Below are 27,131 nucleotides of genomic sequence, written 5' to 3' on the forward strand. Positions count from 1 at the left end.
AAAGCATTTTATGAAGCACAAAGCAAATCTTTATTTATCCTGTTATGAAGGAGGTGAATCAGAAAGCTTTTGCAAAGTAGTCTCTGGAGATACCAAAATAATAAACTAGCAGTGAAAGCCATTTGTAAGACATGTTTCTGCCTGCTTTAATTTGTGGCTCTGCTCTGCAAAGGCACTTACAAAGAATGAAACTTGACTGACGTTGTTTGATATCTGGGTGAAACTTCTAGTAAGAAGATGAGGTAAGTTGGGGAGCACCTTTCAGGTTCAGAGCCGAAGATTTTTTTGATACTTTACTGTTACTACTTATTTTTCTTTCACTGTGGTTCCATCTATTTCCCTTTATTCACAGCTTTGAAGGCAGTTCTGTTACTTGCATGGTTCTGTATTTGTAAAACATTTCCTTTGATGTACAAGACAAACAAGAGTCTTGCATCAGTTTGTTGTCCCACAGAGATGCTGATCCTTTGAGGTTGAGACAATTAACTTCTGCTTTTTCATTGGAATTCTTTGATATGAATAGAAAAGTTGTACAAAATACATTTTTACAAGTAAAAAATTTAGCAAAAAGGACCATTTACGTAACGCATAACTGCTTTAAGCAGTGGATATAGATAGTATAGTTCAGTTTCTAAAGGCTTACAATTTCATTAGCTTTAGAACTGCACTGGTGGCTTAGACTAGGTGCTTTTACCCTGACACAAGGAAGGAATGTAGTGTTTCAAGTGGAGAGCAGTAGCTCAAAGCACAGCTGTAGGGAGGTGAATGCCTTGTGTTCTGTACATTTCAAAGTGTAAGTGACCAGTGTGTCTGAATGGACCCTATGCAAGGAATGTGCAGAAATTGTTTGTATTTGAAAGTATTTGAAAGGTGAAAGAAATATTTTAAAGGCAGATCTTGCTGTAAGTGCCTCAGTGGATAAATAAGTGTGTCATGATTTATGGCATACTGTCCAAAGCTGGGGAGAACCAAAGGAAGAAATCAGCTCAGTGACAACAAGTGATCTGCTGAAAACATAATACAAAATACCTTGTTCAGACTCACCACAACTTAATATAGTGCTTAGCCTGCAGTTTTCTTGGTTAACAAGAAAAAACAGTATGATGAACAATTTTTAGATCTCAAGGACAAGGCCAGATGTCAAGGCATAGGAAGTGATGTTTTTGTTTTGTTTCGGGTCTTTTTGTTATTATTATTGTTTCTGGAAGTAATATTTTTTCAAGTAAAGAAATATAGTGAACTACTAAATGAAAGTGGTGTGGAATAATGAAAAAAACGCCTATGCTAATTAGGCTGGATATTATTAGGTATTTTTAATTTCATGTTTTCCTTTTCTGTTCCTGGGTTCTGTGCTGTTACCCATGACATAATCATCTAGATAAATCTTTTCTTCTTCTGACTCCTATAATGCCTTTTACCCAGTCCTAAATGTTTGTAACAGAGCTGATAAAACTGTCTTCTTCAGTTATCTTACTAGCCACTTGTATTCCTCTGAAGCTGTCTGCATAGACCTTTCTGCAGGCTTGAGCCTTAAAGTAGACTTAGAATTGCAGGTGCAGCAATGCCAGGTATCTGAAACCAGAAACTAGCAAGTTTTATCTTTTGAGCACTGGGACTTTTTGGTACATTTTGAATAAATTGTACATGTTGTGTTTATGTATAAATAACCCCATGTGCATTCTTCAGTCAGGGGTTTGGAGTTTTTTTTGTGGGGCAGAGTAGTCAGGGTTTGGGGTTTTTTTTGAGTTTACTATTTTTAGTGTTTTCATCTTTGTTTTAGTGGAGATAACATTTGCGTTTAAATTTTTGCTCGGATAAGCCTATTTGAAATGCTTGCTATTTCCACAGTTATTCTCAAACACTGCCTGTTATAGCTGAAGTGCAGGTCATGTATGTTTTATTCTCACATTGTACACAAATGCTTATATTTCTACTCTTTTTCTTGATTATCTAGGCATGCACTAGAAATAAAATCATTGGTCTCATTGAATAGTTTTCAAGACCAAGAAAAAAATGTGCATAATTAGCTTAATAGGGTCTTAGTTAAGTTACTTTTTTTGTTTTCTGTTTTTCTAATATAACAGAAATCAAAGGTGGAAGAGAAAATCAAGTTTGGTATTTGAAAATATCAAAACTAGCATTGGCTTTTGCAATTATCCACTCGAAACCACCAGGGAAGAGTTGCAAAGAATACACTGAGCACCTTGCCAAAACTGTATCTGAACGAGATTTTGGATGGAAATCGAAAGTTGAAGTGCTGGAAGCTGAAGTTCTTCGATTACGTCAGGAACTTCTTTTGAACAAGGTCTGTCCAAGATTCTGCTTGGAAAATGGTAAGCTTCTGAAACAATTTCTGACTATGTTGCAGTAGCAAGGAAGCAGCTTATACGTTGCCTGCACCATTTCTTGTGCCTGGATACAAGAGTCTTCAGTGTACAGCTTTCTATTTTTCCCAAAGCCCTGAATACATTTGCAATGGAATTGAGCTTGAGAATTTGATGCTTACTCAAAAGTTACATTTTTAACCTTTAGAATCAATATGTATCATATGGAGTAATTCCACACAAAATTGCTGACACAAAATGTTACTCTGTAACCTCAGGGATATTAGTTTGTAGGAATATTGATGTACCGTATTTATATTTGGAATATATCTTAAAGACATACTGAGATTTTTTTATTTTATTTTTTTTTTTTACCACTTTGAAGATGCTTCAAATCAGAATTTAAGCCTAATCTGTTGAAAGCATGAATCCCTAATGTGTATAACAGGAAGGCTGGGCAGGCAAAGGACTGCATGGCTGCTATTTCTGTTAATGTATTTAAACTGCGAGTCCTGTGGATGTTTACTATGACATATGATAAAATACTGTGAGTGTGATATTCTAGGATTCAGGAAGGCTGTTAGTTAAAGTGAAGAAAAAGTTATCTCAAGTGAAGAAAAAAGTTATCTGAAACAGCGCTGTTTCTCTCACTTGCTCATGTTCAGTAAGTCATTCTCTGAGAGATCAATGGCACAGGATGAGCTTGGAAATGAGGCAGTAGAGGATGCCTCTGGGGAGATACTTTCCCTGGGAGATGGAGGTCAAAATGCTCTGGGCTAAAGGAGAGAGACAGTTCGCTGTTGAGGGGAGCTGTAAAATCAAAATGTATAGCTAGTTGCTTTATGACTTGAAATTTTTAGAAGATTCCCTGACAGACAACTCGATGAAGCTCTACTGGAATGCTTTTGTACTGAAACAGTAGCTGGTAATTTCTTTATTGCCTTGTGAAAAGTTTTCTGTGTCCTAACTTTGACTGAGAGGGGGAATGTATTAAATTTTAGCTAGGAGCCCTAATGATTTTTTTTAAATGAACCTTTTTCTCTAGAGAAATTATTTAATGACTATTCATACTTAGTTATCATTTGTGTGTCTGTCTCTGCAACCTATTCCAAGCATGAAGTTTAAGAGAAAAAGTTTTGAGCTGCTGTTTGCAACAGGTGTCTTAATGTTGTGAAGAACTGATTGCATATGATGAGGAGAGATTTATTAACATCTAATATCTAGAGAGGATGTTCTAATTCTGGATTAAGCAGAACATATCAAGGTGCTAGAAAGGAAATCAATTCATCTGCAACTTTTGTATTCCAAGTCTAATTTTTATCACAAGCTGTGTAACTGAGCAATATTGGTATGTCACTTGCCAAAGTAAACTCTTTTAGTTGTGAGATAGGCAGAGAAAAGCACCTGTCCCTGGTGAATAACACCTCTTCCAAAGGATGCTGATTTTCCTTGCCCTAGTAACAGTGAGGTGTGTTCACTGACCTAAAATGTGATAGATCTAGTCTAATTTTAGATGTCTTACAGCTGCACTAAATTTTCTTCATTATCCGTACACGGAAATAGCACATTTACTCTACAGTTTGTGGTTCACTTGACCCATTGCAGTGTTCACTAATATGGATATGGTGAATTGTCCACAATTGACATCCCTCTCCATTCTACAACAATAGGCTGACGGGCTTAGAAAAAAATCCATGAGTCACAAATCACTAACCTGCTCTTCATAGATTTATTTTTTGGGGCCTCAGCAACCTGTTCAAACATATTTTGGATAGTTGACCAAGTCTCATTTCAGTGAAGCCAAACTTTAATTTCAGTTTGTGTTTAGCTAATGGAATAATAAGTAGTAGAGATGAGTATGTGGTATTTGCAATCCTTCTATATTTCTTCAGTTTCTCCAGAGTACAAAATCAACACCCTACTAATTTGAAGGACTGCTGTGTAGCTGCTTTTCTGTTCCAATATTTGTTTATGATAATGATTACAGTGTTGATAAATCTGCTAGAAAGCCTTTTGACGTATTAAATATCTATGGGAGATCACATCAGCCCCATCTGCATCACATGCTGTCCAAGAGGCGTAGGGCATAGTCTTCCCCTTCAGTTTCTCTTAACTCCTTGGGTGTAAGAGAGCAAAAATGTGTGGAAAATCTCAACAATATTGTAATTTCTATTTCTTCATACAAGTTTCCTTAACATTGAAAGGACACTTTTGAGCTCTAACTTTGAGTTGGCCATTTTTTGTGACATTTCTTTGGTCTGTTTTTGTTTGTTTTTTAAACCTTGGTATGACATGTGAACTCTTCTGATAATGGATTTGAACCATATATTATTTTGTAAAGATGTTCTTCATCAGACAGATGTAATTGCTGAGTGAGCATTTGTGGCTACAGTTATGTTGGAGACAAATGCTCAGTCTCTTGATTTTGAGTAAGAAAAGATCATTACTGATACCTGGCAGGATGTCTGTTGATGAGATCTGTGCACTCTTCTGGTGATCCAGTTGATGATATTAAAAGCAGAAAACCCACAGTTGACATTTAAAGGAAGATGGTCATAGAAGCAAAGCATGCCTGAAACAGGGGCCACTCTACCACTGACATCTTCTGCTCTGGGAAAAAGAAAAAATCCTCTCTTGTGTGTTGTGCCAGTTTTGAGATTTTTTTTCAAGTCCATGGATGTTAAAGGCTAAAGGGTGGCAGCTCCTGAGGTAGGAAGGCACAAGGAGCTTGAATCTAAGTTCAGAGGAAAAGTGGTATAAGTGGTGATACATCCTGTTCACCTGAAAACTCCTATAGATTCATCAAGCCATTATTATGCTTTGTTATTGATTGTATATGCCCAAGTTTAGTACCTAATGTCACACCAGAGAAGTTATCTTTAGGGCTGAGGATAACTAGGATTGATCTTAGGGACGAGTAATTTACAAATACTGTGTATCATTTTCTTCCCTCAACTCGTTTCTCCAGCTTCATTTTTGGAGTTGATGTTCTGCTTAAAACAATGCAACCTCTTATAAGAGTTCAAACCTTCAGCTTCTCTTTGGCTTTTTTGTATTCTGCTTAACAGCTCTATAGCTGCAAGAATACCAGGGTTTCACAAAATCCATCACTGGAAAAATCTCATGCAGCAAGGGTACTGCATTTGTGTCTGCTGATGCCTGTTGGGAGCTGAAGGGCTCAAGTCCTTCAGCCAAGGTTCACTTTGCAGCTGTATCTTCCCTGCTCTGCACTCACAATGTGAGAGCTTCCCTCTCCCACTTGCTGTTTGTAATAGTAATAATAATAGTAGGTCTTTCAGAAGCTTCAGGAATTATTAGAGACTGCCCATGGAGTTTTATTTCTCTGTTGTGAGAAATTTGGGAGCTCTTTGAAGCCGTGATGCCTGTTCTCCTTTTCCATGTAAAGTTGCACACAGTTGCACGTGAAGGAGAAAGAAGTATCGATTTTTACAGATAGCTCATCAAAATTACTTTTGTCCACCTGACTAGTTCTTTGTCCACAGAGACCCTAAAAAAGTTCAGGTTTTCCCACTGAGGAGAAGGAGTGTGCTTTGCTACGGTAAACTCTTTGATGGTATGGGTTGTTACAGTTTAATGTGCTGTTTATAAAATTGCTGTGGTATGTATTCACTGACTGTACTGTGTCTGGAAATTCCTTATTTGACTTAAAGTGCAGCTGTCTTTCTGAATACAAGGGCACTGGTATTCCTTTTCCCTGCTGATGCTTTTGGCTGTATGTCAGCCATCCAAGGAGGAGGAGAAGCACATGTTTTTGTAGTTGTCTGTTCGTTATTTTTCAACTTGCCAGTATTGTCCTGGCAACTACCCCCTTGGGTAGAAAAAAAAATAATATTAATCAAAGTTTCTTGTCTTTCTTTGATTCAGACTGAAATTTCACAGAGAGGAAGAGAGAAACTTGTTATTCCAAGAATAACAATATAAAATATTTGAGCATTCTGTTATCAGTTTGCTTCGGAGCTACATGAAAATACAAAGGGTCTTACAAAGCATTGATGAATTGGTAGATTCATGGATTGAAGCACCTGTCCTCTAAGACAAATTCCTCAGCTATTATCAGCTCATCAAATCAACAATCATATTGTTTCTTGGCAGCTTCTGTTAAAGAGATCTGAAAAGCCTGCAGCTGTTACTCCAACCTAAGAAGGCATTAATGAAATACTCTACCCTTTTTTGCCAAGTTGTGTTTTAGGAATGACAATTTCAAGGATAGATGTTTATTGCCTTGGCTGCTTTAGACTCCTACTCTTGAAGGGTTTCAAACCAGTTGTTGAGGGTATATTTTTAGCTGAACTTCTGTTGAATATGTATTCTTTCTTCCCTAGCTTCACCTTCAATCTTGGTTTGTATTAGAATATTCCCTTCTTATGCAGCAGATAGGAATTTACTGAACTGCTTGTTCCTCTAATTAAAAAACCAAAACCAAACAGATTATTCCCCCCCTGCTTTTTTAGAATTGGTTTATTCTTCCTTTATAGATGATTTACAGTAGAACTACCATAGTGTGTCTGTGCGTTTAGGGAGATGCTGAACTCTTGAGTCAGATTGTGATTAACATGAATGTCTGATTTTTATAACTGTGTCCTGAGGCTGTGTTGATTTTTCAGGATACTGTTCCCTAAATTCTACTTCCTGTGTCAAGACATTTGTATCTCTTCAGGGAGCAAGAGCAAGAGACAAAAAGAATTTTGTATGACCTGCTTCACTTCTTAACTTAGTGTGTTTCTTGAGGCATTTAGTTGTACATGTGGAAAAGGGGAGCAATTTCCTTTGTAGGTTAGTGTGAATGAAGACACTTTGAGCTTCCAGGAAGAAGAAAGGAGACTAGACTTGCTGTGAAAGCAGAATCATATAGAATTGGAACCAACCAGCTCATCGGCTGAAGTAAAACTGATTATAAATGATACACAACTCCAGGTTACCAGCAGCCTTGTTTTGGGCCACAGAATTCAGCCACCTCTTCCTTTTCCAATTCCTGTTAAGTCATGACTCGGGTGTTTCTTGCTCCGCCAGGAGAGGCAGAAACTCTGGGTGCTCGGCTTAAAGCCCCAGCATTTCCTCGGTTACCAAAGGAACGGAATCAGATAAGTCCTGCTTCAATGAGAGCAGGAAGAGTGATAGCCAGTCAAAATCTTTTCTGAATAATTTGATTTCAAACCTCTGAAAGAGCAAAAGTTTCCATCATGATTTAAATAACCTAGCTTGTGATGTTTCCTCTGCCTCCTTACATTAAAAAGAGCAGTGGGAAAACATAATTGATAAGATTATTTTTTTTTCAAGCTCATTTTCAGGGAGAAACCAATCACATTTTTTCAGAAAGATCAGGTCAAAACATATGCATATTCCCTAGTGAATATGTTATCTGGAGCCTTTTAAAGGAGTCTTTCTTGTTAATGGTGGTAGCAGCAGTCCAAATCAGACTGAATAATAATGATAAAAACATACTAGTCTATTAGGAGAAATTACTTCCCTCCACAGAAAGAAGATGAAATAGTGTGAAATGTTTATAGCTGCCCTCAATGGCACTTAGCAAAGATTTCAGTTCCTACAGCACGGTAGTAAGGTAGAGAAATATAGACTAGAATTTCCGAGTTATCGTGGTATGTTTATGTAAAAGCTATTTCTTCAGGTCAATATGTTTGAGTGAGCTGCTTTTATAGTTTGCTGTGTCCTCTCACAACTTTTTGCACCTTGGTATTTGGCAGAAAACAAGGAATGCAAAAAAAAGGACAGTTGCAGGGGAACTGTCAGCCTCTGAGGGGGCATGTTCTGGCTTTTCTACCTTCCTTTTTCCAAGGTGAGAGGATTCCCCATTGGGCAGCAGTCAACACTTTGTTTGATGTCGCCATGGAAAACAGATCTGATTATTTTTGTCTGGTGCTTAGGGATGTGATATTTCTGCATAGAGAGATTCTTCTTCCCTCCCTCTGCCCCATCATCCCCCTCTGAAAAGGTGCCCTTCTCTCCATATAAATCCATAAGGGCAGCCTAGTCTAGCTGTCATCTCAGCATCTTCTCTAAGGCATGATGGTGTCAGACAGTACTTCAAAAATGAACTGTCATTTGACATCTTAAGTGTTCTAGTGTACTCCCATGCTTCTACCAATGGCGCTAATGCAAGTAGGCAGCATTGCTAGTAATGTCTTGCAACTGAAAAAGTTGTTTGTTTGTTTGTTTTTGTTTTTTAGGAGGGGAGCAGGGAATTGAGAACAGATACATGAGATGACAAAAACAGGGTTAAAATATATTTAGCACAGATATATGGGAATATGGCTCTTGGAATATGATGATGAGATAAATCTGTTCCCCATAATTGTAGTGACACAATGGAGAACTTTATGAAAGCTGAAGCCTTTTCAGGATAATTAAATAAGTTAATTTGCAATCTGGAAAAAGCACCAGCTGGAGCGTAATGATTCATTGAAATCTCGGAGTACAACTCCTTCCATGGAAAACAGGTCTGTTTTGGTTGTGGAAACTTTCTGCCTTTGAAAGCAGATGCTGTCTGTCTGATCAAATGGCATTGCTACAGCTGTTCTAAGCACAGATTTGGGGCAAAGGGACCCAAGAAGCATCCTGTTTTCTCCCAGATTTCTGTATAAGAAACCCATTCAGAGGCAAAAACAAGCCAATTGTCCCAGTAACAGAAGCTGTTTGTTTTTATAAATTCCTGGTATAGATCTATTTCCTGATAAGACACACAGTTTTTAGGAATAAGGTTCATAAAAGCAAGTGAAATTCATAATTTAGTGTAGATTCCTTTCCTTTCTTCTGGGTAACAGAATGATAGTTTTGGGGAAAACTGAATGTATATGGTAAAAACTACTTAAGAAATGTAGCCATGGCAATAAGGATCTTCTTGCCTCTAAGTCTACTGTAGTGGGCTAAGAATCAGCCAGACTCACAGAATGGTTGGGGTTGGAGGTCATCTTGTCCAACCCTCTTGTCAAGCAGGGCCACCTAGAATCACTTGTGCAGGACATTAATTCACTTAATATATTGAAATATCCCCTATCTGGCTTAGAACTCAAATTTCAGTCATCTCATTGGGATGGTCAATATTGTAAAGTTTAGATTAGGTCTTTTGTCATGAAAGCTGCTTAAGGAGCACTGACTGACCCAAATCTTTGTTCATCACCTGATGATCAATCCTTCCATATCTTTGCTGCAAGTATTCTTCATTTGACTTGAACTACAGAAGATTTATGCTGTCTTCTACGGGAATCCCCTAAAAATGGATGTCTATATCCTCAAAATCCTTCACAATTCTTACTGTATTCTAAATGTTTAGATTCTTTATGTAAGCAAAACCCCTAACAAATTGATGTATATGCTTCTAGGCTTTGTGAAAAAACATTTTCATTCCTGACATTGAACAATTAATTTGGGAATTTTAGATACTCAGTCCCATATTAATTTCTGTGAATTTGTTCCTGAATGGGACAAAGTATGTCAGCATGAAATACCTAAGCTTTAAACAGAAGAGCTTTCTTTTCCATGGAAATGGAGATGTATGGCATACACAGTTTCTAAAAATTCTTCATTTGCAGAATCCTGGGAGCTTTTTATTGTTTTTTTCATTATTATTTCAAAATGCTCAAATACGTGAGACAATATTTCTTTGCTCTGATAAATACAGAAGTCTGCATCGTTTCCAGATCAGGACAACAATGGTGTGCTAAACAGATAGAAGTTCATAAGGGAGGAGAGAATTTTTTTTTTTCAACCAGCCAGCTTGGTTAGTGATGAAAACAGAAGAATAGAGACAGTCTTACACAATAAGCCTATGAAGAAAAGGTAAAGAAAACAGTCAATGTGAATAAGGAGATATTTTTATTTATTTTTTTGAGATAAGAATAGACTTTATTCTTCGTTAATGGAAATTCCACTTGTAACAAACTGTCAAGGTTTAAAAGGTTTAACAAAACCAGGACACAAACCAATCAATGAAGATTTAATGAAGAATAACAAAGAGTCCTGAAAAATCCAGAAGTGGAGAAGTGAACACAGTAGGAAAAATATTAATAACTTCACATATGGTTTCATCTCCTTTTAGAAGTTATTTACTGAACACCTACTTAGAAAGCAGAACCGCAGTATCATCAGGTTTCTCAAGTTGTGATTATTAGTCTTATTTTTCATTGTCTTTTTTTTTTTTTTTTTAAAAGAAGTGGAATTGAGCCCATCAATTCTGAGTTTTAAGAGACCTTTAAATGTCTAACAGCATTGTTTCTGGTTTTCATGGGGTAATCCATGCATGTGCTCACAAAGTGAGAGAATTTAAACAATGCCTAATGCTTGAAACTGAAGTAATTTTGGATTTGCAGAACTCAAACAATCTCTTCACTTGGTTTCTTACACCTGGCCCCTTCAAACCTATTTTCTGTTTTACAGTCCCTATTGGTGGTGTAACTTCGAGTATATTAAGTTTTTCAAAAGACTCAAAGGCCATTTTTTTATTCCACAGCAATTTCATTGACTGAGGACCCTTCAGTTTAAATTTTGAACTACATACAGCATGTGACCTTCCTCATTCACTCTCCCATCTGTAGCAGCTGGCAGCACAGGTGTCTGTGAAAGCATCTTCCACCTCCCCTGCTCCTGCTATATGAATATTACAAATACTGCCTTTCTTACTCTGCACTGGGTAGGACCAGGAGCTGGGTCACTCATCTGTTCACAGCTCTGAGAATTCTTATGACCATACCTGCTGGCAACAGGCACTTGGGAGACAGAAGGTGTTTTGCTGTCCTGATGAAGTAGCTGGCTCTTCTTTCTCCCTTTCGTGTTCCTGAATTAAATCTTGGTGTCCTTTGAAAGACTGCTGGTTTTCAGGACACTTTTTGCAGTGGTGGATATGTGTCAGTTTTTCAGCCTTTGTACCCCAAAGCTCTTGTGGTGACTATATCTTGCTTTGGTTAGGGAGCACACAATTCTGATTTTCAGCTTAGGATCTTAATGTAGGAAGAAGCTAAAGTCCTAAAAACGAATTAAGAGTTTAAATGTTTCGTGAATCTGATGTGACATATTTCAGAAGGCTGTAAAATTGCTTGTGACTTGGTATTTCATTACCTAAATAAAGGCATTGTAAGATTTTGTGATTAGCTCATCATGTGCATTAAATTTTTGTATTTCTTGTTCCAGTATATTTGGAGTCAAATGTTCTTGAAATTGCTGTTTAAAGATTATCATTAATGTGAAGCAGGCTTAAGGCTGTTCTTTTTTTTTTTTTTTTTTTTTAACTTAATAACCATTATGACTGCTTTCTCATTTAAATAGTAAGTACAAAGTCATTAGTTTAAATTATTTCGATAAATAAATGATAAGCTGTTTCTAGACACTTTGAGGGAAATAATGAGTATTTCCTAGTGGCTGATTTATTTATTTATTTTTAAAAAGATTACTTCCGCATTCTCCAGAAATTACTAGAACATAAAAATGACAACATTTTTAAAGCCTTTTGTGTTATTCGTTGAATTGGAAATACGCTGCTGTTGGGGACTTACTGTAACAGGGTTTTCTGGAAGCTCATAATGGGACAGGAATTTGATATCTCAGTGAGTAGGAACCTAAGCATAAATGCAATATTGTCTGCTACTGGTGGGAGTGTTTCATTGTATATGCCACCTCTTTTATTTGCTGGGGGTCTTAAGTTTGGTTCCTATGGATATTTCTGTATTTCCTTCTCCCTTTCACCTCTGTGTTTGTTTTTTGTTGTTTTTTATTTTTTCCTTCAAGAGAGGAATCAGTGAACATACATACGGGTTTTCTGGTATGTAGTTCTTGCTTTGCTTCTTTTGACTCCTGGCACTACATTCTCATGAGCAATTTTCATATTGCCCCATCATGTTAAAAACAGGAACAAAATATCCGCCTAGTGAAACTCACAGTAGATAGATTCCCTAGAAGGGCTTATTTTCCTTGAACAGTAGCAAAAACAACTTTCAATTTTTTTGCTTCTGGAACGTCTTTTGCTTGAAACCCTAAGGAGAAAATACATGAAAGATTGATGCTTGTTTTTGTTAGTGACACCATGGGAACTGTGCTTTGCCTCGTTGCTTGCTTTCCAAGTTCAGATATTCAAGGTGTTTGGGAGCAGTGTTAATATCTGAAACACTAGGCTGGCCTTACAAGCCTTGCTTTTCCTATCTCCTGGAAATGTCGGTTGATTTCCCTCCAGTTAGCCATTTCATTGTGAGTCTGTTGGTACCAGTCCTGTTCAATTTTGAGTGTATCAGAATGTTAAAGGCTTTATATTCAACAGTAAATAAATAAACCACATTTCCAGTTTTGGTCTCAGTAGTAGCACCCTCATTGGATGATCTGGTGTGTTTTCTGAGCCTGAAGTAATGGTCAAAATTCAATTTGAAATTGTAGTTTTAATGAAGTCTGTATAAATTTATTTGAGTAGTATTTCATTAGTGTACACAATTCTGTAGACTGTTGCCTAGTGATGTTTTCTGTGTTAAAAATGCTTTTTTAACTTGCCGTGAAATACCACATTTATTTCTCATCAGGCCAAATCACCTGTAAAATCTTTTTCTTCATTTCAGAATACAAACAGAAAAGTATGATATTGCTTTGGATCCTTGTGGAAAACGTGAACAATATATGCATGTTTTTCAGGCGTGAGAAGCAGTTTGTGGCTGTGCCCCAGTGAACAGGGCACAGCCAAGAGTTGGTCCGATGGGGTTCTAGCCTTGCCTTGTGGCACTGAGATGTTTACATGTGTTGGTCTTCAACTTCACTGCTCTAATGTGTCTTTCTTGTTTTGATTGCAACCTTTTGTCATTGGTAGCATGTAGCACAGAGGGAGTCTGTTGTCACCTAGTACTGATTTTATGCATAGAGGTGCAGACTTAAATGTATCTAATATGTGACATAGGATGAAAGACATTCTACAGTGGTGTACAAAAAATAATTTATTCTTGTGAATGCAATGCATACCTTCTGTAATGTAGCTTGGGTCTTTGAAGAAGATGTCATGAGAGATATGTGGTGACTATATAAATTTTTGATTCTGAATGTTTTTCTTTATTAAATAATAAAAAGCTCAAGTGCAGTGTTCTGTTCAACTTTGACTCTGTTAGAATTCCTTCTGTGATCTGGGGAGAAAGACTAAACATGAAGGAGAAGATCATATTCGATTCATGTATAGAAATAGACCTTCACTGTCTTTTGAAAGCAGTCTGAGTTCCTGAGAGTGAAAGTAGTGAAAATATTTGGAGGGCCAGAAATTGACAGGTGCTTCCTTCCCTGGGAATTAATGAGAGTATAGATGTCCACTTAAATTATGTATGTGAAAACTTAAAACCATCAGGAAATCTAAACTTAAAGTTGCTGTTCATACTACTATAAGCATAAAACATATTGTTCACAGATAGACAGTACCTTCTGAAAGCTTTGACTTCAATTTAAGGATGTCATCTTATTCCACAGCTAAATTCTAATCATGGGAAGTTCTTGGGGAGCAAGCATACATATGTATTACATGATTTTTGTGTGGAAGCAAAAGGAGAAAGGAAATACAACACTTTCTATAAGTGTGTATTTAAGTGTTACACAAATGTAACTTTCACATTTGTGTTTCAGGAAAACCAGATGCCTCTGCTGAAGCTCTTCTGGATCAAGAACGTATAAACCCTGTGAGTTACTCAAGCCAGCTAGAAGACTCTGGATGTGATGTGTCTAATGACTATGCATTTGATTCTTTAGGCACAGCTTCTGATTTTCACCAATCTGAGCAAAATGTCAATACTTCTAAACCTTGGTTGGAAATGGTTCCTCCAATGAATCTTTGCTGTACTAGCAAGAAGGAATTTCTGTCTGTTCCAGTGCAGTTTTTGCAACATCTACTTGAAATACGAAGACTGTCAGAAGGAGGAATTCTTCAAGCAGACTTCACAGAGCTGGAGAATGACACTTTCACTGTATGCAATTCATTGTCTCAGTTGCTTGATGGACTGACTGTTTTTTACAACAGTCCTAAATTTCCAGTTTCAAATTTCGTTACGGAAGCGGTTTCTGTTTTGATCAGTTTGGTGACTGATACTAAATTATCTAATCATGTTTTGAAGAAATGTTTCAAGAAGCTGGAAGAATTTAAGAAAAGCCTAATTCAAATTATTTTAAGAAACAGCAGTGTCAATAGGGTAAGTGTAAAACATTTTCTGGCATTCCTATACCATTTTAATATACCATAAAATTCTCCTGTTTTAATATACTTTTTGAATATTAGTTTGTCTTACTGCATTTTGAAGAGTATTTCTCAGATATTCATGTGGGGTGTTTTTTTTTTTGTTTTGTTTTTTTGTTTTTTTTTTTTTTTGTGAAATGGACAATAAATTCTCTAAAACAGGGGTGTCAGATTCATTTCACTAGGGGCCACATCAGCCTCGTGGTTGGCTTCAAAGGGCTGAATGTAATTTTAGGACTGTATAAACATAGAAGCAGTCACATTTATACAGTCCTGAAATTACATTTAGCCCTTTGAAGGCAATCATGAGGCTGATGTGGCCCCAATGGAGCTGATGTGGCCCCTTCTGACAATGAGTTTGACATCCCTGCTCTACAACATTTGAAAAAGTTTTTGCTCATGCATTCAAGTTCTTCTAGTCTGTTCCTGAGTACAGGACTTCTAAAAACTGTGAAAAAGCAGATTAAAACAACTTTATAGAAAACATGAGAGAAAAACACATAATTTCTCTTGCTCTATGAAGATATAGTATAGATGTTGACTGTACAATTTTTTAATTCTTTCTTGTGCACTTAGATTAAATAGCTTGGTTTGCTTAAGATGATATGTCACTCACTAGACATTTGAAAATTTGTATTTTAACAATAAATCAGCAAACAAGTGAAAAATTCAGAAATGGCACGTCCTTGGCACAAGCAACTGATAGGACTGAGCTGCATTTTGTCTGTATTCATTTTGCATGGGTCCTGTTAGTTTCCTCATTCAACTGAAATATCCCTACTCTGTCTTCACAAGACTTCCCATGTGTAATGAAGTCCATTGTCTGTGTGAGGATTTTCAGGTTTCATTCTGCCTTTTAGAGTAACTTGAAACAGTTGGTGGAATTGTTTGAGTCTTGGATGTACCAAATTAGTGTCCACATGTGTGTAACCCCGCAACCATTATAGTAAATGAGGATGTAATCCATGGAGCCTAAAGAATGCTGACAAGGTACTAGGTCCCTGTTTTAGGATGAGCTCTAGAATTGCCTTTAGCAAAATGAGATCCTAGACATCTGCTACACCTGTGGGCAGATGTATCCATTTGTCTTAATTTAAAATGAATTCCACTCACTATATAGCAAGTATTTGCCCCAGAATGTAAATATCAAGCAAATACTATTACCAAACTGGGGGCATGGAGTAGGGTGGATATGCCTGTATTTTGGCTAGATGTAGGAAAACAAGAGCATTCAGAAGGAAACTTTCCTATACTGTAGCTTTCCAGGATTAGAGCCTTGTATCTCTAATACCAGCATGCTTTTTATTTCAGTGTCACCATGGTATGGTACTTAATTTTTAATTAGAGGTGTCCCTGGCCAGTGTTTGGAAAGGATGTGAGTATACATACCATTTTGTGTGGTATTAGGAACAGAAAGTCATGCAGGTGTGATGCCTTTTTTGTGTGCGTGATTACAAGGTACAGAACAAGAAAACTTGAGCAGGCATTCAGTAGGGACTTCTTCATAGCTGATGTTCAGTGTTTCCAATTCTTCCCCTCCTCTACCTGAACTGGAAGTTAAGAAATAATTACAATAAGGTTAATTGTAGGAGCATGACCAAGAGGCTATCCAGAGAGGGATTACTTGTTGATTGCAGAAACGTGGGGAAAGGACAGAAAGAAAAGTAAAGCTTAAGTGAGAGGTGTCACATCTTAAATGAGAGAAAATATCTTCATAGGTTGGGACATTTTGAGTCTGCAAAGTGCTTTTAGAAGTCATTCAGGAAGGATGGAGTATGTCCACATAATTTACAGGTGGTATATTTTCTCTGAATAACTTCATTGAAACAGATGGCATTTTATGCGGGTTTATATCTTGCTTCCACCAAAATATTAATGCTGTTTCTTATCGGCAGCCTTTACTTCAATCGAAGAGATTCAAAGGGTTTAAAAATAGTACAAAGCAATTATTAAGGAATAATTGTGATAGTTTCCAGATTTCTAGGAAAAAAGGGGGAAATGTTGTGTGTAGTAATTGCAATGTTTATAAAGAGTTATTCTTTTTAGAGTTTTGGTTTTCTTTAAATTGAATTGAATATGGAAATAAATATGTAGAATTCAGAATTAGTAGTGGAAATTGTATAACTAATTCTTCATGTGCTGTGTACCAGAATATCTCCCAGGGACACATTATGCTTCAGTTTTAATCAGCACTGTTTACTCAAGTGGTGATTGAAATATCAAGATTATAGGTTTAAAATAAAATTACCATTAATTACAAGGCTGTCATCTGGAAAGAGTGGCAAACTGTATTAATTTTGCTTCCACGAGGATGCTTAAATGCCTGCAGTATAGAAACATTAGGAATTTTGTTGTATCTAACCTTACTAACTGTCAAGAAGCATTCATACAGCCAACCACCAATGTGGCTTCAGTGTTTGACACAACTTTCCCTTTGCCATCCTCACCTATAAAACTGTCAGGAGCTGTCAAGGAGAACAAAGGGCTGTGAGAAACACCTTCAAAAACTGAACAAAAAGAGAAATGGCTGTGGATTACACTTAATGCCTTGTCTTCAAAAGCAATCCCAGTGTTTTGCAGAGCAAATTAAATAACTTAAAAAAACCTTTGAGAATTGGAAAAGAGATAATTCAGTCTGCATTAGATGTAAAGAAAGAAAAACAGCAGCAAAATTACTTGCTGTAACTGCTGAATCCCTTTCTTTGAGATGTTTCTAATTATAAAGCACTGGAAGTTGTAGGAACCAGCAAAGGCATGTACTCAGATTTTCTGCCTGGATTCAGTTTCCTAGAGCTGTGCAATTTGGATAGAAATTTTTTTCGCAGCTCATTGCAGTGGGACACTTCAGAGAGGACACAATTCCTTTTACATGGACAGTGTCTGGAGCCTGCCTGGAAACACGCTGAGGTGAACTTGAGCTGGCTGTAGCTTTGTAGTATGTGGAGTTAGATTTAAAGTCAAATCCCTATAACAGAAATTAAGATACTTCACACATGTCTTATTTACATCCGTTATATATATAGCTGTGCAAGACTTTGAAACAATTATTGTTAGGGAATTCAAAGTCTTTGGAGAGAGAAGAAAAATGCTTTTACATCTGACTTCTTTCTGTGTGGTTCAGCTATATTCAAAGCTGTCATGGCCAAATACAGTCACAGGGTGCTGCATTGCAGAGGATTTATGTGATGTGATCCCCAGTGGTGTCACATTAGTTTAACAGCATTGTTGACAGACGTTCAGTTCACTGCTTGTACTTCTTTTATGTGCAGCTGATACTGTTGTTTGGAACATGGCTAATGCATCAGTTGTGTGCCAAAAGATCCTGGCCTTGACCCTGGGTTCTGTACAGAGAACTGTGTCTGTTTCTTGGACCTCTTGTTTTAAGTAGATAAACAAAACACCAAACCAGAAGACAATGCTGCATTGCCTTCAGAATTCTAGAGTAAAGGCGAGCTGTGTGGTGTTCTCAGGAGAGGCTGCTTTCTTGTGCCTTGTTCGTGTTCAACAAGTAGCTCGTCCATCTGTCGCACCTCACTCGTAATCTCTTTCAAACAAGACCCAGAAGCAAAAGAGCTGTGTTTCAGTGAACTGTGGTTGGTTGCTTCTTATCATGCTATGTTTAAAACATCAATACTGACTTCAAAGATGCTGTCAAAAGTCATTAATTGCTTGATCCTTTCAAACAAAGAAGAAAAATGTTACATGCTGTTTCCTTCCTTTCTTTTTCCCTTTTCCTCCCTTTTTTTTTCCCCCCCCTTTTCTTTTTCCCCCTTTTCTTTTTTTTTCCCCCTTTTCTTTTTTTTTTCCCCCTTTTCTTTTTTTTTTCCCCCTTTTCTTTTTTTTTTCCCCCCTTTTCTTTTTTTTTTCCCCCCTTTTCTTTTTTTTTTCCCCCCTTTTCTTTTTTTTTTTCCCCCTTTTCTTTTTTTTTTCCCCCTTTTCTTTTTTTTTTCCCCCTTTTCTTTTTTTTTTCCCCCTTTTTTTTTTTCCCCCTTTTTTTTTTTTAACCATTGTACCCTTTGGAAACTATGCACCCTACCTTTATGATTGTTTTCAAGTTGTTTTAAGAGTATCTGAATGGATACTGGGACATGGCCGTAGTGTCTAGGAACTTTTCTTATCCTGTTTGAGACTTTACTGCCCGTTTTCATTTTTCTCTGTCTTATGTTCCATCTAAAAATCTTTATGTAGAATTTTGCAAATTTTTTAATATTACTGATGATATATTCAGTAGGAGAGCAAATGAATTAATTCTAAGTAGTAGTTAAATACCTTTACTGGATGTTTGTGTGAGAAAGGATTCACAGTTCTTGAAAATACCAAGTTGAAATGTAGTACAGTGAAAAACAGAAAGAGAGAAATGTTTGAATTTCATTGGCAATTACATAATAAAAAGTATGGAAATGTGTTTGTGCAATTGAAAAAGTACACATGCTTGAGAACCAGGGTTTTGAATCTTTTCTTATCTAGGATACAATTAATTTGATTCATTAATGACTGCAAAATGCCTGGAGGAGAGTAATCATAAACTTACTCTGATGATTTTAATACATGCAACAGTATATATTTAAAATATGCTCCAACAACTAGTTGTGGATGACAGTAAATTCTCCCAGCCATGTATAGTTTGTAGTATCCTTTGTCAGCAACTGCCAGGACAGTACTTACCTTAGTTTATGAGAGTCTTGCTTGCTTAGGGACACAGAAGATTTAATAATAGTTATTCATGTCACTGATGGCTCCCAAGTATAAAACTAGTGGGCTTCTATTTTCCTAAATTAATTGAGTCCTGAGAGGAATATCACGGTTCATGAGACATGGTGTATTTTCACTGGCCAAATAATTCTACTTACCTAATGGAAGAGGACTTCATTTGTATGAATATCAAAATATGTTGCCAGAATTTTATGGTCTAGTAAGAGTCAATATTTGAGTCACTTCATTGTTGAATTAAATTTTCTCAGCCATCTATTTTTTTCTATGTAGATAGCTATTTAAGTCAAATGATAATCAAAATCCATTGTCTTGTAAATCACTGCAGTCTAAAGCAATCACCAAATTGACCGACTTTAATTTACTTCAATAAAGTGGATCATTGTAGTAACTAGACAGGAATGAATGAAAGAAGGTTTTGTCTACCTCTTAGGCTGTTGTCCACCTTCCCTCCTCAGTCAGCCTCAGCTGACATATGTCATACACTAAAGCTACAATTATTGACACATTACAAGATGATGTTAGCAGGGTGGGTTTTTGTTTTGTTTTGGTTTTTTTACTATTAGAGTAAAAAAGTTCTATTCATGGTTTCCAACCTGCCTGTATTGCTGTTTTGTCAAACCTCTCTTTTCCTAATAGTAAATACTGTCATTTCCTGTTTTTATCCAAGTAATTAACTAATATTCATGGTATTACATATTATTTCTACTAGGAGGAGAATAAAATGATGGAATAGGTAGGCTTGGTCTTGAGTGTAACGTAGTCGGTGGTTACTCAAAGAGATGACATGACCACCTTAGTTCCATCACCTTACTTCCATCACATCATTACTTATTCCAGCTCTTTAGTTCCATTCTGGTCACTTCCAAATTGAGGTCTGGGTGGTTCTTGCTGTAAGGATCAACTTTCTCTTCACAGAGAAATTCAGTTTGTTGCTTTTAACAGAAATGGTGATTTCTTTTTTTTTTAGTTATTATTTGTTTGTGTTTTTGTCTTGGAGGGAAAATTACCTCTTATATCCTCTAAATTTTGAAGGTTGCTGTATATCCCAAGGGTTTTTTGATAGGAGCCCTCAAGCATTGCTTTAAATGTGTGTACATACTTTAATAATGACAATCTTAGGGTTTCTCTGTTCTTTTGCCTGTTTACTAATGAACCTTTTCTCATAGCTTAAATTTGTCATGGTTCTCTAGGAAATATTTTTGTATGCCTAAATAGAGCATGTGTTTGTGTTATGGTGATAGGATAGAAATGAAAAGTAAACTCTGTAGAGTCTGTCTACAGCCATTTCCAAAATAACCTGAGTATAATTTGCCTAACTTTTTTGTGCTAAACTCCTGCAGTGAAATCCACAGTCCTCCATTAGGTAGCTCTGTTCCTCCTAGGTAATACCTGCCAGATACTTGGCATCTTTATGTGGTATTCAAAGTAGCTCTCACATTGTGGGCAGAGGGAAGAGTGAGGGATTGGGGAAATAAGCATCTGAAATCCATTTTCATTTGCAGGGTCTGTCTGTAAATCCGAAACACTTAAATGAGACATTGATTTACACCCCCGAATTTCTTTAAGGATGACCAGCTCACTTGTTGGTTTAAAAAAACCCTAAAAGCTAAAGAATACCTGTTTTCAGTAATTTATTTAGGGACTTTTTCTAATTGGAATCCATAACTCTTCTACTCTGGGTGAGCTCACACTTGTTGTTTAGTGTCTTCTGTATCCAGTAACGGGGCTTGGTAACTCAGCATCCATGGGCAGATAGGCTGTTCTTTAGTCTTCTAGGCTTCTGACCAGGACTAGTTCAGAAGGAGGAATCAAGACTAACATAAATTTGAATCTCGCAGGCGGGGAAGACTTTGTATCTAGAGCTGCTTCTTCATAAGCAATAGGATATTTACAGTAGGTATTGTAAAAATGGGCAGCAATATCACTCAGGGTTGTCTCAGAGTGGCAGCTGTTGTGGGTGCTCTTTGTTTAACTGGGACTGATACTGTCTTACTGTTGACTGTATTTACTGGATTTGGCCTCTTGGATGATTTAGATATTCAGATGCCTACTTAATGAATCCCAAGAAGATGCAGAAGTTCAAATACTGCTTGAAGGAAGTGTATTAGTGAAAACTCTGCCAGCGGAATGCCAAGTGTGTTAAGTAGTTACCTGGATTTCTTGATACATCAGTTTCTTGTACTTAGCCTTCAGATAAACTGATGACTTGTGCGTTAGTGCATCATCAAGGAAAGTGTTGCCTTTTCTGTAAAGATGATTAAAGTAAGGTGACACAAGTAAGATTCTTGGGTTTATTGTATGGAAATGGATGTTGTCATTTTGAGGTGCATACTAAATTGAATGTGTAGTGATTTGCAGTCCTGAATTCTTCTAAGGATATCCAGATTGTGATGTAGTTTTAGGTTGGGGTTTTGTTTGTTTGGTTTGCCTTTTTTGTTTGTTTTTTTTTTTTTTTTTTGTAAATAAAAATACAGAAACTCATAACTGGATCTGTTATATGTATTTCGTCTCATCAACTAGGTGTCATTGTTTTATATATATTATCCAACTCAAGAGAGTGTAAGATATTCAAAATGACAAGATAAGTCTTCATCCTATGAAACTGGAAAAAAACAGGTGAAATTAAGAGTTTAGAATCAAAGACTTAGAAATTCTGCAGTTACAGTAACACTAAAGTAGCATGCTCTTATGTTTAAAAGTGAAGGTTAAGAGGAAGTTAGCTTGGTAGCAGTTTAACGCAATAACATACAAAGCTTTAGAAAAAAAGTTAAAAGAAAATAATTAAGCATTTAGCGATAAATTATATAAAATGCAACGTGAGTTTACCAGAGGTGCATTGTGACAAAACAGCACAAGAGCATTCTTTTTAAAATGAACTGTGTTTGCAGGTGGGAGACTTAGTAGCTTTTATCTATCTGATGTTCAGTAAAGCATTTGTTACAGAACTGATACTAGAGAAATATTAATGAAACAGAAAAATATGTTCCTTAGTGCTTTAATCTTTTGTAATTGGATAAGAAAGTAGCACTTCTTAAAAAAAAAAAAAAGCTACAATTAATGGGCTTCTTAACTGAGGAGTTTTAAGAACTTTACATATCTAACGTCATTGTTTCTGATTTTCAAGTGCTAATCCATGCGTGTGCTCACAAAGAGAAAGAATATAAACAATGTCTTATACTTGAAACTGAAGTTAAGAGAAGTGAAAAGTTTATTTGAATTCTGCAAAGAAAAAAGTTACCGAAATACTGTAATATAAAAAGCAGCTTGCAGCAGTGAAGCTAACTGATGGGCCTAGTGGAGAACATCAGGTTTAGAGGAGTGAATAAAAGCATGAACAAGATTATGAAAGGGTGAAGGCAGAGCAAGGGCTGAGATGAGGTTTACAGGGCAAAGAATTGAATAATATGTATAAAATCCCAAGGCTTAAAGATAGGAGAAATAGTGCAGCATTAACAGGGAGAGAGATATATAACAACCATCAAATTAACAAAGGAAGTTACAGTATGATAAGGGATACTAATATTCTCTGTATAAAAGTGGAACTTTATTACATCAATTGACATTGAGTTAGTAGCAGAAGTCAACTTGGACTAAATGAGCAAAGGGCAAGGGTGATATGAATTCGAAGGCAAAAATACTGTTTTGTTTTTAATACCTTACAGTTTGAGGATACCTGTATAATTATTTGCCTTACTCCTGAATTGCCAAATACACCAGTCGCTTTTGGAAGAGCGCTGTTACTTGGCATTAAATTTGTAAGCTAATGAAACAGAAAGTAAGGTGCAGTTTTTGTAATTGCAGGGTGTAGTGTGGATCATGCAACTCTTGAGGGGAATTTTAGGGACATGGTTTGCTGGTGGACTTGGCAGTGCTAGGTTAACAGTTAGACTCTGTGATCTTAAAGGTCTTTTCCAAGCTAAATGATTCTGTGATTCTGTGAATTAAACTCACAAGTTTTACATAACTGTTACTGAAGAAAAATCTAACACATTCTGATACATGAATTCTAAACAAATAATTCATAAATCAAGATTTTTATCCTGGTTTCCTGGGGAAACGAGGCTCATAGGAGCGTATTGTTTGCTTTGCTTATCAGTCTTTTCATCTACTGTTGACTAATGAAACTGGTAGCTGGTTTGAAATCACTTGAAAAAAAGAAGTGGAGGGTCAAAAATACCTTCCACTTAAAACCGGTGGCTGTGTGGAGAAGAGAGCAAATTAGTATGCTTGAAGCAAGCAGAACGTTGGCATTATGTGTTCATTTTGACAACAGCCAGATAGACAGTCCACAAATCTTTGCCAGCTGTTGGCACTGCATTGCTCACTCTTGCTCTGCATTCTGAGGAACATGGAAAGAGAACAGAAACTGGGGTTTGGGATGAGATGGTGCACCTCCAAAACAGTGAACTAGGCTGCATTATTTTCTTATTCCTGATCATGTGATTTTTACAATCTAATTTTCTGCTTTTAACTGAGAATCCCTGAAGAGCATAGGTTTTATTTCAGCTATACTATTAAGCAAGCCCAAGGGATTAAAATATTTGTTCTCTTTTTTTTTTAGTTGTTTGAGAGACCTGAGAGCTCAAGTTATGTTTTTATTTTTAATAAAACTGACTTCTATTTGAACTACTATCAGTTTGAATGTTTCCAGAGGTTAATTAGCAATACATGAGCAGTGTTCTTTTCTTTGCTGTTTACAAATTGATTCCATACATGCTATGAATTTGTTCTGTATGTATTTAATGTATACAGTCTGAGTATTATTTTAACCTTTTAACCTTAATTGTTATCTCCTTATTTTCTTAAAATATACTAAGAGGTCCACCAAAATATTATATTAGATGCATAATCTTAATAAATCGGTTAACAGTACCCTAAGTACAGTCATTACAAAATCCCCATTTACTTCCCTTAGTAGAGGCTCAGTCTTTAAATTTGAAGATCACCTGTCACCTACTCCTATAAAATTCCAACTAGAAAGTGGTAAATCTTGCCAAACCAGAAAGGATACAAAAATTTTGTGAAAGATGCTATTTTACTTAAATCTCAGCTGCTAGCATTAATAACAACAACAAAAACAAAAAGTTTCACTGTCTAAAAATCGTGTAAGCAAATAGAGCCTTAAAAAGAACAATAATAATCATGTTTGTGTGTAAATAATCATGTTTGTGTGTAAATAAATACATTTAGTGTGCTCTTTGGGAGAGGTAGCATTTGAAAACTATTTTCTTGCATCTAATGCAGACTGAAATCCTATTTAATTTCTATCTCTGAATTGTTGAATCAGTGAGTTTTGCCTGTGTAATTGACCAATGCCTAATGAAATTCCATTAGCTTGTAAAGATGTTAACCATGTTATATACAACTCTTTTATTCATCGTAATATAAGATTTGTTCACGATTCTCATAGTAGAACTCAATGGAGGGTAGAAGTGTTAATGAAAAAGGATTAGGCAAAATTTATCTAATCTGTACAGAGATACTTCTAATTGTTATCTAAAATCTTCTCAAGGTGGAGTGAATTTAGCTTTGTTTAATGTAATCTGTTCAAAGGGCATCTGCAGAGTCATCATGTACTAATTTCCACTGTTTTGTTACCAGAAAATAAAAAAATAATGTTGGTGTTCTTTGAAGGCCAAAAGAGGTGATTCATGAATGGAGAAATCAGGTTACAAAGGGCATTGTCTATTTTGCCTTCTTTTTTTTCCTCTCTTTGCTTCTATTGGTAGCTGCAGCTATTATTTATAGAATACTTGAGACTTCCAGAACATAACAGGTAAATCATACTAGTCAAGAAAATTAGGAAATTGTGTACTAAAATCCCATCAAGGCGGATTTCCATAGACTTAAGTGTCTTACTGTATAAATTTAAATTTGAATTATAACTAACACTTGTTTTACTTCTGCTTACGTTAAGAATGTCATATATTATGTAGGTGTTGGCTTTTGTTTGGTTGTTGGTTTTATTTTGTGTGTTTTTTTTTTTTTTTAAACCCTTATGTACTCAAGCCATTACGTGCAACTGCTGGTCAGAAAGGACTGTGGAAGGCTACTTGATATTTTGCAAGCTGCCCAGTGCATTGGATCCCAGGAAGAACCCATCCACATTTTCTTTGTGAAGAGGCACAAAAGGCTGGGGAAGACATGGGGCAGGAGTAGCTGTTAAAGAAAAAAAGCACTCTCCTATGTGAAACAGGCAAAATACTTTATATTCAGTTTTGTTTCATATTGAAGTGAAACTGATTTCTCAAGCATGTTATTTGCAACAAAAGTGTGAGGTGCAGAGGAAGAAGGAGCTGCCATAGCCACAGAATACCAGCTGGCTGCTGGCTACACTGTGTGCAGGAATATTGATTCATTTAAGATTAAAGTATCTGCACTAAGCAGAGATGATTGTTGTGACTTCAGACAGCATAAATTTGAACAGGAATCTCTCATATCCATGTGAGTGCTGTAACTCAGCAAACAGGAATTCAAGGGTCTCCTGACTGCCTCACGTTTTGAGAAAAAAAACTAAAACAAACACTAGTCCAGATTGTCTAGTTCACTTGCTTGGCAAAGGCAAATGAGCAAGTATACTTAATGTTATGGTCTGAAAATATAGAACTAAGAAATATCCTTAATTTATAAAAATAAATAAAAATGAGTGGGGACTTTAATGAACAAATGTAATATTTTTTAGCTTTGTTTAAACCTTGAGCAATGTTTTAAAAACAGTTTTACCCTTTTAGAACATGTGTGCTGTCAAGACAGAACTATCTGGGTGTTGCAAACTTCATTTATGTCGTACAGTTTTAGTAGTCATTATGGAAGATCTTTCAAAATTGTAAATGCCTAGATTATTTTTAGGACAAAGACTCATTGTTTTGTTTGGAAAGGGATACATTTCCAGTATATGGCAGTCTGATTTTAATTCATATGGCCTCAAAGCATATGTAGGTGCATGTGTTACATTATCCTTTCATATAATTTTAATTGTTCAGAAACCTATTTTTATCTCACCTTTCACATTTCATCTTTATGGTATCTTTGGTGTATACATTTATGAATGATTTTTACCTCACAGATTTTCAAAGCTATATGTGTACACTTTATGAATTCTCTTTAATATGAAGAGTTTACTTTGTGTCTCTGACTGCAGATTTGATTCTGAGCATGAAACTTGTCTGTCTTTGACAGTTTTCTTTTTATGTTTGTTTTGGGTTTATGTGCTGAAGTGAGATGCTTAACAGCCAAGATTTATTCAAGTTTGTTATCACTCTGAATGGGAGATTGTGTCATATTGGGCAGCTGATAGCCAAGCTCCTCAGCTGTAAGGGGCTGGTAAATAGGTGTTGCATCAACTAGGAGGGGAGTTTGAGCATCTGATCAGGCAGACAAGCAGTAACTATAAGTGGGAAGCTACCTAATTAACAGCTTTTACAGCCAAAGTTTTCAGTTTACCTCACTGTCTTCTTACATAGCCCAAAAATTTGCCAATAATGATTTTACAGGACACAGTGTTGAAAACCAGGGTAAAGTCAAGGTGAATGATACTCACTGCTTTCCCCTCATCCACTCGCCCAGTCATTTCACTGTAGAAGGCTGTCAGGTTGGTTGAGTAGTTTCCCCTTAATAAATCCGTGCTGACTACTACCAGATCTCGTTCCTGCTTTTTTTGTGTTTACAAATGGTTTGCTGCAGCATTTACCCTATGCAACTTGCAGATGGTGGGCAAGTATTTTTATTTGTGTGTGTGTATACGCATGAGCTGGCTAGAGAAATAAACTAGATTGTTAATAGGATGCAATGGTCTGCTTTTGAGCGGTTAAGACATGGTGTTTATTCTTAGACATACAAATTGGGGTCAGAGTATCCTTTTGTCAGTCGAAAATACTCAT

At 36.3% G+C, this 27,131-nt stretch overlaps 1 protein-coding gene across 8 annotated transcripts in view; it reads left to right on the forward strand.

Annotated features, from left to right (window-relative positions):
- The window catches only part of MEI4 (meiotic double-stranded break formation protein 4), a 149,957-nt gene that overhangs the window by 84,560 nt on the left and 38,266 nt on the right, over positions 1-27,131 (forward strand). For all 8 annotated transcript variants that reach the window (XR_010471207.1, XR_010471208.1, XM_065056360.1 and 5 more), the window contains 2 exons: positions 2,085-2,333; positions 13,935-14,494. Coding sequence is in view for 6 of the 8 variants with exons in the window: in XM_065056360.1 (XP_064912432.1) it covers positions 2,085-2,333; positions 13,935-14,494 (809 nt within the window). In the remaining 2 variants the exon portion in view is untranslated. The remainder of the gene's footprint in view (positions 1-2,084; positions 2,334-13,934; positions 14,495-27,131) is intronic.

This window comes from Columba livia, chromosome 3 (assembly GCF_036013475.1).
Source record: "Columba livia isolate bColLiv1 breed racing homer chromosome 3, bColLiv1.pat.W.v2, whole genome shotgun sequence".
Lineage (NCBI taxonomy): Eukaryota > Metazoa > Chordata > Aves > Columbiformes > Columbidae > Columba > Columba livia.